This window comes from Clinocottus analis, unplaced genomic scaffold, assembly GCF_023055335.1.
Source record: "Clinocottus analis isolate CAN_PGR_092001 unplaced genomic scaffold, fCliAna1.0.p SCAF_21, whole genome shotgun sequence".
Taxonomy (NCBI): Eukaryota; Metazoa; Chordata; class Actinopteri; order Perciformes; family Cottidae; genus Clinocottus; species Clinocottus analis.
In genome coordinates this window covers 6,031,299-6,043,257 of record NW_027175943.1, presented here as the reverse complement: position 1 = coordinate 6,043,257, position 11,959 = coordinate 6,031,299, and the positions used below count along the sequence as shown (strand labels likewise).

The window sequence follows — 11,959 nt, the reverse complement described above, 5'->3', positions numbered from 1 at the left end:
AAAGGACACTAAATATTGTACAAATAAATTGATTTAACGTTTGCCTATTTCATGTTATAAGTTTATAATGTATTTTATTTATTTCAGTGCACTTTTGTATTTATTACCTGAGTAAATATATTTAGGTATAGTTTCTGGTTTCGAACACAGCTAATAACATGCCCGCAAATGTTTTATGCATTTCAGTAGTACATGCTGGCTGACATTGTTAATGCTATTCATCACATCTGTGTTTTTCCTGCTATGGTAAGTCAAAACGCCTGCTATTTATTTCCTAGTTTATCACCAGTGACCTTATAAAATCCCTTTTGTTCAGTTCATGCGTCTGTCTGTGAACACCACAAACACAAATGGCTGAATTTACATTTCTGAACAAACTCCATCTCCCAAATGTTTTGTTTATGATTTACATTTTTGTCCCATGGTAGTTGTTTCTAAGGTTGCTAGCATTTGCAGAGGGAGCGATCTTTGTTGAGTCTATATTTGGCACCCGTTGCAATGCCTGATACTTATAGGGCACAGGCCCAGGGCGGGGTATGAGATTTTAAACACACACACACACACACACACACACACAGACACACACACAGGGGATGAAGCACACTTTAATGTTACTCTACTAGTCTTGAGGACCTTTATAATAATAACAATAATTGTATTTAATAGAGCACATTTCACAGACAAAAGAGGTCACAAAGTGCTGTACAGTGAAAAAAAACACACGGCAAAACACATTAATTAATGGAGCAGCCAAAACACAATAAAAACAAATAAAAACAAATTTAAAAAACACATAAAAACAAATTTAAAAAACACATAAAAACAACTAAAAACAAGTAAAAATAGATTAAAAACAGGTCGTAGGTACTTAAACAAACGCCAGCTTAAACAGCTGGCGTTTACACCTCACAATGAATGCACTATTTAAACACATAAAAGGTGTGCATACTTGTTTTTTTTTAAAGTATGATAAAACTATATAACAACTTAAGAAAGTGTATACAAGTATAGTTAGATGAATAGTTTGCCATTGCTTATTGCATTTCTTGCTGACAGATGAGAAAACCAATACCTCTCTCATGTTTGTACATTAAATATGAAGCTACAGCAAGCAGACAGTTATTTTAGCTTAACAAAAAGAAAGTCACTGTTCAGGACCCGGCACATAACGCCCAATAAACCACAATTCTTCTCTCTCTTTGTACACTTTGATTTTTAACGGTTATGAGTAAGCTGATGAGGTGCTGGTGAATTGTGTTACCTTTGTAAAGTTTCATATTCACCCTCCAGACATTGTAGAGAGCGGTTTCAATCTTCTCAATTAACGCTCTGCATTAAAGCAAATAAACATAACTCCCAAAATGTCACACATCCCCTAAACCCTTTGCATGCCTTAAATACACAAAGTACAATGTTGAAAATGGCACACTTTATATTTAGATATAGTATACTTTTGAATTAAATCAAATACTGTATGGAATGCTTTGACGAGAGACCTGAAATTAATTTGAGAAAACTTATGCTAAGTTGTCCCGACATCCAATTAGCTTAACTCTAACATTTACCTTTACCTAACCACATCCCAATGTCCCCATTTTGAAGGCTTATCCTTCAGTTTACATCTTCAGTAGGACATTTAGTCCTGTATTGTAATAATACAACCCTCTCTCTCTCACACACACACACACACACACACACCCACACACACACACACACACACACACACACACACACACACACACACACACACACACACACACACACCCAGCAAGAAGCTACTAATGAGGCCTGTCCCTGATAATGGAGGTAATCAGTGCAGTCTATCTGGCCTCTGCCCCTGCTGACATGCTGCCAGCCTTGTCTTGGTTTATTTATATACGCCTGATCTATCAGCACTAGCTCTATGTTTGGTGGGCATCGTTGTCCCAGAATAGAAATAATTAGGACAGGGCGGGAAAAGAGGAAGAGTGAAAACGTGTCCGAATGTGCATCGCCCTTCAGCCTGCCAATCTCTCCATCCGTCCCTGCTGCACTGTCTCCTCTCTGTTTTGTTTTCTGGAGACAGGCAGCAGGCAGGCGGCTGGAGAGAGTTGTGTGTGGTCTCTGGATTGGGTGGCAATCGGCCGGTGAAGTCAGGCGAACCCGGTTTCCATGATTACCGCACACACTGGGGTCCTGGTAGGCCCACTATCTCTGATCTCACTGTCTCTGGGCTTCTCCTTCAAACCCAAACACATTATGTTAATGCAAGAGTTTTGAATAAAGTGGTTAGTCAAGTTTGACTGGTAATTAACTTTGGACTATTAACTGTTTTAGTTATATTGTTGTTAATTAGTTGAGAGAGAAAAATGAATTATTCAAGGTTACAGAGTTAATATTAGAGTAATAATTTAGTCCAGAGGATGATCTGACATGTTTTTCTTTAGGGAACAAGGCTACAGCTACATGGTCAATGATGACCTCATCTCCCCTCACAACGGCCCTCACAATAGGCGTGGTATATGTATCTGAATGTACGTGTGTTGAGGAATGTAAATCTCTTCAAAGAGACTTGGAGACTAATGACAATGCCAGGCGGCAAGGCGTAATTGGCATGTCTGAAGTGAATACACACACACACACACACACACACACACACACACACACACACACACACACACACACACACACACACACACCCTTAGCCTAAACAGCCACTGATGCCAGTCCCATCATATAAACCCACCCATAGATGCATGGCTACAAATACCCTCCACACAGGTCAACAGCTCATAAGACACAGACCTGCACCATTAACTTTGAGGACAGAACTCCACAGAGAAAACAAAAGATTTAAGGTGAGCTTGATGTTTCTTTTGACATGCATTTGCTTGTGTGTTCGTTACTGTTTCTGACTCTGGCTGTTTTACTCCGTGCAGATGCTTTGCTCCACATGTGTGCTACCTTTCCTGGCTCTTTACATGTTGACAGAGGAGACGTCTTCTGCTGTGCTGCAGGGCAGATTCAGAGACAAAAGGGTAATAAACCTTTACCTGCAACATTTTTGTCTCCATTTGGACAACTCAAGTACCTGCAAGCATGGAATCTTATGCAGTCTATTCATAATGTGATCCACAGGAAGTGAACTGGCCGGACCAGGAGCTCTTCTCCCACCTGCATGATGGTTCAGACCAGGGCGACCTCTCTGTGGGTGACGATGGGGAGATGGGCAGGGATGTGGACACGCGCCCCACTCATTCAGAGACATTCCTCACCCCAACAGAGCACCTTCCACCCCAAAGGAAGAGACAGAGCCAGAACCAGAACCACCGTAAAGCCCATGAAAATAGGTGAGGAGAAAATGGGAGAAACCTATACTGAAATGAATGCAACACAAACTATTGCTTGTGTAATGAACAAACCAATTGGAAATGTATTTCATTCACAATATAAGTTATTTAAATTACTTGTATGTCTATAAATCGTTTAAATGTATGATCGAATCAGAACTTCTTCATTTGACGTTTAGTGATTTATGTGATGACATTTCTAATTTCTGCCTCCTGTAATTCATGTATTTTCTTCTTTTGTGAAGTTTAAAGAATAGGTTAAGTGGAAAGTTCAACATTGTTTTGGGGATGTGTACTAGCAAGTGATTGTATGTTATGATTGAAAAGTATAAATGGTTCATTGTCAGTCACTGCACGTCACATTAATTCAGTGGTTTGGACGGCTGTGTCTACAGGAGGAAGGTGGCTCCTCTGGACTCCCTCAGCAGCTTTCAAATGTCCAGTTTTCGAAACCGAAAAGTGAGTTACAAGAGAAAACTGTTCATTGATCTATATCAGTAGTTAAATGTTACAATTTCAATATAGTCTTGTATGTCCCGGTCTATTTCCCTCTGCAATCTCTTATATTTCATGTTATTTGCATGAACACAACGTTCTACTGGCATGACATGACTACGTTTTCCATGGCATTAGCTTGCTTCTATATTTTCTACTATTAGCATTTATAGCAATGTTTTTTTTGTTGTTGTAATACTGTGTGTAAGGAGGATATAACTAAATAAGCTTTTCATTGAATGGTGTAACTGTCTGTCATCTGTGGATATGACAATAGAAATATCTTTGATAGTTGTAAGTAAAACTGATCACTTGTACGTTTGTTACAGGTTGAACCCGTCATCTCCTCAGAAGAACACAAGGAATGAAACAACTTCAACAATTGATCTCCTGCTATTTTTTCAGTGCCAAACAATGAGTGAACTTTGTATTTCTTATTACGTATTTATTGCTTTATTAACTCACTGCCACACCAACGAGGGACATGCTTGTCGTCCGGCTCCCTCTTGTGGTTGAAGATGCAAACATGACAAACACTGCTGTGTGCACAACATCTAATTAAATGTTGTAAAATGACCGTTTTAAATGTATGTGTTCTTTCAATACAAATTATTCAATATACCACCACTATGTTCCCAAAGACTTTTATTTTTCAAGCTACAATTAAAGAAAACAATATCAGACTGCAGAAAATATAGATTTTGCTTGGGTATTTTCTCTCTTCACTTTCACATATGTACAGTTGTCAAAGAACAGGATATGTACACAGAATTGAAGTTGTAGAGAGAGTGCAACTGCTACTGGAGAACAAGACTCTCCCACCAACAAAAGAAAAAAGCACATGGTAAAACCAAACAACATAAACAAACGCCACAACCTACGCGGCGTCAACTTATTTTCTGTACACTACAACTTTGTTCTCGATGTGAGACAATCTTATGTCCATTCTCTGATGCGGGCGCATCCCTAATCCCGCTTCTCAGAAAGCTAAGAAATAAACAATTACATGAAACAGAAAAACATTTTTTTTTACAACCATTCATAAACGAGCCTCAGAGCTACTGATCTTGTAACGCACTGCCAAACCATTCGTCTTCCAGCAACATTACGCCCTCACGTCAGATGAGTTTTTAAAACATGAAAAACTAAAACCACACATGAAACAGAAACATCAAAATTAAACAGCTTTCAATGTAAATGTTGTTCATGGTAAATGGCTATCATTGATTAACAAGCCAGACAGGAAGAAACATTAAGCGCTCAATCATGAAAGTACACAGCTACATGCCAAGTACAGGTTTAAATCAGCCGAAGCCCATCATGTCCCAAATACCAGCCATATATGCAGAGGGATGGTATTTGGGGTTATATTTAAAAAGTGCACTGCCGCAAGACTTGTCTGTGTGCAATTTGAAACGTAGCAATTTAGATACAATTGCAGATGCAAAAAAATAAATGAATAAATGTTGACAGATTCTATGAATTTAAAGACCACTTTTTCTAGGAGAGTGAAATCTCTATATGTTAAAGTTCAGTGATCATCACTGACAACCAAAACAAAAATGCAAACTCGAAAATAAATCGTCAAAATACGATCAAAAATAAAAAATGAGCTCCTCATCCGACATTATGACCTACTTTGTGGCAAATAACAGGGGGGACTTTTTCCATCTCTTACGCTACAAATTTTGCCAATGTGTAAAACTCGCATTGATTGGAAGTTGAAAGGAAATGTCTATCAAACGGAAAATTGTACTTCTTGGGATACTTAAGAGAAATTGTCACTGATTTGTCAATACCCTCAAGAAATCATTTACAACTCAAAATGCACCTTTTAGTGGATATGAGATTAAATGTAAAAGTTTATGTGCACATCACCAGCACAGTATACAACAATAAAGCCAATTAATGAAGCAATTAATTAGTCACAAATAAATGAGTCTCCATTGTTACTGTTGCCTTCTGTCCAGTTCTTCACAGTAGCCACAAAAAAAGGAAGAAGAAACATAAAAGAAACCGTGAGGGATAAATAAGAATGGTTGTGATTGTCAAAAGAAATCCTACAAACTGACAATACAGTTGCCGTCCACGTGATAATTTAGGCTGTTTTGGCTGTAGGCATCAAAGAAAACAAACAAGTGTCAAGAGGACAGCAAAAACAGGGTGGGTGCTCCTCGTCCCTCCCATCCTCTTCGGGTCTAGGGGTCTTTTTTGTTTCCAGACCGCCGCAAGTCCCTGCACTTGTGGCAGTAAAAGATGTCTGGAACGTTGGACTTCTTGATCTTTGCACACGACAAGTGCACCCATATGCCGCACTGGTTGCACTCGATCATTGGCCGTCCTGCGAATGGCTTCCCACAGTAACAGGTGATCAAGTCCCATGAATCATCCCCTGTGTTGACAGAGAACAGAGTTATGACATGTTATAGCTGGTAAAAAAAACAAAACAGGTTTGTCTTGAAATTAAACATTTGATTATGAGAGATTATGCAGGCCAAATATGATATGAATACAGTTATTTCCAAAAGGATAAAAACATTTGTTGTACCTGACTCCACCATAATGTCTTCATCGGCGATCCAGGTCTCGCCCTCACTGGAGCTCATCTCAGCTTCCCTCATGGACTCATCTGGCTGCATCTTCCCCAGCCCCTGCATGCTCGGGGTGGAGCCCCCGTGTTCCGTCAGCTCCTCTCTGGCGGGTCGTACCTCTGTGTGTGTATGTTGAGCCTCAGAGTCTGTCTCACTTTGAGCTGTGGAACTTTTAAGCTTCTTAGGCTTTGGCTGTTTAGAGTTTTTGCTGCGTTTGATGCGGGCCCTTTTCTCGCCTTCACTACTGCCGCTGTCTGCCGCCGTCAAGCCGGAACCCAGCGAAAGCTTTTTCAGCTTTTTGTCTTTCTTGCGCTCGGCCTTCGAGCTGGCCTGGCTCTCGTACAGGGAGTCTTTAAGGCGCATCTTGTCCAGCAGAGTGCTTTCAGAGTGCATGCGGCGAATACTTTTGCCCTTATTCGCTCGAGCTTTACGAACAAACGTGTGGATGGTGTGGATGTCGGAGCTTCCATCTGCCCATGTGTTGCCGGTGGAGCTGCTGCCTCCACCGCCTCCATCCGCAGACAACCCTGAACTGTGTGCAGAGCTGGATGATGTCGGGGACCATGAACTTTCCTGCAATCCGACAAGAAAAAAAGTGTTTTAGTATTCCTTAACAACCCATGCAAGGCAGGCAGTAAGAGTACTTTCTAATATCCACGGTAACATTGAGAGCAGCTTACCTCTTTTGGACTGGGGATGTAACCAGCATATGCCAGGACAAAACTGCAGAACTTGTTGAAGTCCTCAACTGTCCTCTTTTTCCGCTCTGGGGGCTACAAAAAGCAAATGCCTTAAATTACAAAAAAACTCCATCAACAAAAATCTCATGAAAAACAACATTGCAAAGTACTCACCAACGGTTCCGTTTTGCACGTTAACAATGAATCTAGTGGAGAAGAAAAACAATGCTGTAAGTCACACGAGAAACAGTCTGGATGCACTTGTTATTTTCACAAAAACAGCTTGGACACAGCATAACCAAGCGCTCGGTTGCCTCGGGGTGCGTTGAGGCGCGTGTGGACTACCGCTAGCGTAGCTTGCTACCACAGCTCAATAACTTAAATCGGGGTTATTGGTGATGATGAGCGCGTTAAAAAAAAGTCGCGTTTGTTTAGGGGCGTTAAACTGACTGACAGATGTCTCTGGTAACAGTTTGAGCAGAAAGTAAGCAGCCATGTCCTCGGACAGTAACGCTCCTTCACTCGGTCTGCCAACAACCGCAACCGGTGTCACTTGATCAGCATCACGCAACTTCACGCAAAGTCTGGATCTCTCAGCATTAACCACAAATAACTGTTCGCCGATTTAACATCAACGCCTAATGTGATGCTTGCTTTTGTAAACTGGGTCGCTCAGACAGCTCAGTTTTAAACAAGTCATGTTGTATTGTCTAAAGATGCTACCGGCTAACGTTAGCCGACTCCTGGAGGAAAAGCTAACGCAAGTTGAGAGACAAACGCAATCAGGGTCGCGACCAGCGCGAGTTTCTTAACGCCAAATATACTTAACGAGTTGCATTTAAACTCTAAATTGCCATTGGGTCACCCTGATGAGAGTTAACTTGAGCCACCAAGCAGCCTCTCGAGCAGCTAGCTCGTCACGCTGGCTGTCTGGAAATGGAAGTGGGAGGCTTATTAGCAACGTTAGCTTGGGGCTAGCCAGGTGTCACGTTTAATCGGTTAAAACTCGTGCAAAAACAGTGTTTTTCGTGGCTGACAGGCGATGCAATGTATCTAAAAGCCGAAGGGGTCGAGAGTGTTGCCTGTGACGGGGTTGTGTGTCCTGCTTCTTACTGTGAACGTTAAGCAAGATGGATCGGCGCGTTAACGAGCTAACACAACTGTGCGTGACATACGTTTACATTAGCAAGTCAACTGCTTTGATCGTAAAACTACTACTACTGCTGCTACACACTTCACTTTATCACAACTTTCATGGCATTTCGGCGATAAACACAAGTTGGTGTGTTATTGATACAGCGCACACAACCAAACGTAACACCAACGGAGGGACACCAACTTACGGGAGGACAGCCTCATCTTAATGTCGGAGAAATACAACACACATTTCAACAGAGGACAGATTCCCGTCCCGTAGGGACAGTTTGTGTAACAGCCCGCGGGATTGTAGCGGAGATACATACCTTGGTGCTCCGACATTATGTCAAGCATTGTCGCCTCACCGACAAGGCCCCGATCCAAGAAACAGAAGCAGCAGGCGAGCTAGCCGGAGAGTAGCGGCCGTCGCGCTGTGCTTCCCCCGGCGTGGCTGCACCTTACCGCCGGGGAACTTCAGCAGCAACAAGCCAAGGGTGCAGAAGACACGGAGACACTCGTCCTCACAAATACTACACCGTGGGTCGAAGTTGCTAGATTCCCTCCCCGGGGATCCGTTACAGCAGCACACGTTAACGTACCACAAGCAAACCGCCTCTGAACTGTCGCTTACTAACGTTATTAGCCGACAAAATACTAATTCCTCTGTCGCTTAACGAGCTCGCTTTCCTTCGGCACTACATTTATATAACCTTCTGGATTAAAGTGGAGCAGAATCGTAAAATAAATCCTTGGATTTGTCTTGATGTAGGTCCGTAACGCGAACTTCTCCGATGAAGTTTTTTTTTCGTATCTTCGCACACAAAACGACTGGAGTTTTGACTTTATTCCGCACGGTCTTCTCCGTGCGCGGCAGAAACCTCTTGAGGCTTCCAGCGCAGTGTATCGCGCAGGGAATGCTGGGTAAAGGAGTTCCTTGTGCAAGTCATTCACCCGATCATAAGGTGTCGATTAACTACATTTCCCACATATGATCAATAACACACCAAGGGGAACTCTGGGATGCGATGTTTTTGAAACGGTAGACTCTTACCAGGCTGTCCAGCGAAACATGTTGGACTTACTTTTGACATTTCGCGTTATTTTCAGGGAAATATTAGCTTCTGGGGCTTTGGCGCTTGACAGCCTGAACTTTGAGAGATGTCGTTCTTCTTCGGTTTAATTCCTGAGCTCGTGGTTTTATTTTGTATTATGGTATCCACGTTTAAATAGGTTGAAAATTAGAGGCATGCTAACTAGTTGAAGCTAGCTGGACCTTTACGATTCACGAACATTAGACAGTGTACCGAGTACAATGTTGACTGAACTATTGCAAGGCACCGATGGTGGAGGGTTTCTCGTAATTCAAGGTAAGTGCTTTAAATGTGGTATTATCTAAATGTACGAACTATAATGTGAACCGCATCAACAGCATACAGTAAAGCCTTGTGATTTATACTTGCATCGTTAGATTCTGCTAGTTATTCTGGTAGACATCTCTTGAAGAGCTTCATCAATGCTGCATTAAACAGGTATTTAAAGAAATGTATGTGTGACAGTTTGGTTGTGAATGTACTATCAAGTATGAATGCTCATTAAAGTTAAGTATTTTTCTCAATATCAACAGAAATAATTGAACAAAACTATGTTTTAGGGAGGAAGCCGTCCATGTCCTTGGCTTTGAGGTCAGTGAGGAAGAGCTGAAAGATGGATTGAAAGGATCACCTGTTCAGAGGTAATGACGATTAGTGCTGAAATAATTAGTCCATCTTCTTTGACGTTGGTTTGCAAAATGCAAGGTTCACAGGTTATACTTTTTGCAATGTGAGCAAAATCTTCTTTGTGTAGCTTTGTAAATTGAAGTTTGACTGCTAATCATCTGTTTTTGCCATTTCAGGCTACACTTTCACGATGCCTATACAGACCCCCTTGGCTGGACTGATCAACCAGCTTTTACAGTTCACCAGTTTTGTTTGGAGGAACTTACACGCCTGGTCAAGCAAACGTCCCACTCCAAACCAGCTACCTTAGTGATTGACTCGCTCTCATGGATATTGAGACACGTCAGCGCTCCTGCTGTCTGCAAGACTCTTCAGCAACTTCGAAAAGGTGATAAATCATCACTATAACGTGTTCTTAAAAGGTCCGTCAGCATGATGTCACAAGTTTGTTTGTATTGTTACTGAATGAAGGAAGGTACGACATCCAGGCTGTAAGAGTCATTTCAAAGTATTCTTTGCATATCAATTAAGAGAAATTAAGGAAATTCAAATATTTAGCAAAAGAAACTCACGAGGCTTTTGTGAAATAAACTACTTTCAAGGCGGACTTGTATTAGAATGAAGTGGAACTCTGGGACCAAGCAGTTGTTACTCTATTTAAGGGTCTTTTTCTGTGTTTTCATCAGGGGGGGCTGTCAGAGCTATTATGGCTCTGCTCCATGTGGATTTGCATCAGAGGGGTACTGTGGGAAGTGTATGCAACTTGGCCACTTCGGTCATCACTGTAGCACCTGGGATGAAGGGAGACGAAGCTGTGGCAAAGATAACAAAGCGCTCAAAATCGGGGAAAGTTGTGCAAGACGTAAGCAGTGTTTCCTTTGGGATGACAATTTTTAGTTCCGTCACTGTTAACAATTGTTGATAACTATTTTTTTGGTCCTTAGGAGGAGATTTTCAGCATCCAATCCGATCAAACAGTCATAGTACAGAGCAAGTCCAGCCAACTTGGACACAAAAAGGCTGACCCTGAGGAACAGGAGGTTTAATATAATGCATGCTTCCTTCAAACCATAAATGGATCAATAGGATAAAAGATAGGACTCAGATATGGCAGGACTTAAAAGTGTTCTTTTTCTATTTCTATAGACGGACCCAACAGCCAACTTGACCTTCAACCTTCGACTATCGAATACAGAGCGTGAGGCCAAACAGAAACTTGCACTGCCCTTTGTCTTCAGCAAAGAGAAGTAAGAAACGTTCCTACAATTGTCAGAATGCTCAACTGTCATTTCTTTTCACAGTGATTGCACTACATGTGTTTTGTAATTGTTTTTGAAAACACAGCCTCCTTTTTCTTTTACAGGAAAAAAGCTCTGCTCCACTCAAGCACAGGTTCAGGACGAATTCTGTACGAGCCGGACGCCAACGATGACTATGACCAGGAGGACCCTGACGATGATCTTGATGTGTAGGCTTCGGCACAGCAGAGGATCCTCATGTCATGTCATGTATTCTAGAGACCGGGTCGTTTTCAGTCGTAAAGATTGAAATACTTGCGGCTATATCTTGGCATTTTGAAGATATAACATAATGTAAAATATTTCTGTAAGAAATCTGTATGCTGTTTATAAAATGGTTTTATCCAAAGGTGTTTTCTAAAGTTATTGTTTAACTTGTTATTTTTATATATCCAACTGACTCTTTTTACTGGGATTTGTGCCAGTGGTTTTCCAAAAAAATATGAACATGGTCACAATATTATTTAAGTGATAAGAAAGTCAAACATACATTCTGTTACGCAACACTTACATTTTTCTCTGACTATTTAAAATATAATTGCGGGATGCTTTTCCCCTTTACAGAGTGTCTAAAAATCTCGCAACCATAATAATCTTACATTGAGTCAGACCTTTTTCTACATGAATGATAGTATATTTGTGATAGTATGGTTACATACTTATTTCCGTGAATTGTATTTATGTAATGTAATTTTTTCATGGATAACAAAC

General features: G+C 41.2%; 2 protein-coding genes across 2 annotated transcripts; one reads left to right on the top strand and one right to left on the bottom strand.

Annotated features, from left to right (window-relative positions):
* Window positions 1-4,462: 4,462 nt before the first annotated feature.
* On the bottom strand, window positions 4,463-9,118 carry phf23b (PHD finger protein 23b). Its single transcript, XM_068588001.1, has 5 exons — window positions 8,559-9,118; window positions 7,270-7,301; window positions 7,096-7,188; window positions 6,373-6,988; window positions 4,463-6,216 (listed from the first exon to the last, which is right to left on the bottom strand). The coding sequence occupies exons 1-5, from the start codon at window positions 8,584-8,586 to the stop codon at window positions 6,023-6,025; spliced, it is 963 nt and encodes a 320-aa protein (XP_068444102.1). The 5' UTR covers window positions 8,587-9,118; the 3' UTR covers window positions 4,463-6,022.
* A 134-nt stretch (window positions 9,119-9,252) lies between these two features.
* elp5 (elongator acetyltransferase complex subunit 5) lies at window positions 9,253-11,580 on the top strand. The gene is made up of 8 exons (XM_068588002.1): window positions 9,253-9,599; window positions 9,701-9,761; window positions 9,884-9,964; window positions 10,127-10,338; window positions 10,637-10,812; window positions 10,895-10,990; window positions 11,097-11,197; window positions 11,314-11,580. Exons 1-8 carry the CDS (start codon window positions 9,545-9,547, stop codon window positions 11,420-11,422), a joined length of 891 nt encoding a protein of 296 aa, XP_068444103.1. The 5' UTR covers window positions 9,253-9,544; the 3' UTR covers window positions 11,423-11,580.
* The last annotated feature ends 379 nt before the right edge of the window (window positions 11,581-11,959 follow it).

Bases quoted from the DNA above. Each gene is read 5' to 3' on its own strand.
- phf23b (XM_068588001.1), bottom strand. From the start codon at position 8,586: ATGCTTGACATAATGTCGGAGCACCAAG. The intron at 7,189-7,269 runs GTGAGTACTTTG...TGCTTTTTGTAG, and splicing joins CGTGCAAAACGGAACCGTTG to CCCCCAGAGCGGAAAAAGAG. The intron at 6,217-6,372 runs GTACAACAAATG...CTGTCAACACAG, and splicing joins AGACATTATGGTGGAGTCAG to GGGATGATTCATGGGACTTG.
- elp5 (XM_068588002.1), top strand. From the start codon at position 9,545: ATGTTGACTGAACTATTGCAAGGCACCGATGGTGGAGGGTTTCTCGTA. The intron at 9,600-9,700 runs GTAAGTGCTTTA...TTGCATCGTTAG, and splicing joins AGGGTTTCTCGTAATTCAAG to ATTCTGCTAGTTATTCTGGT. The intron at 9,965-10,126 runs GTAATGACGATT...TTGCCATTTCAG, and splicing joins AAAGGATCACCTGTTCAGAG to GCTACACTTTCACGATGCCT.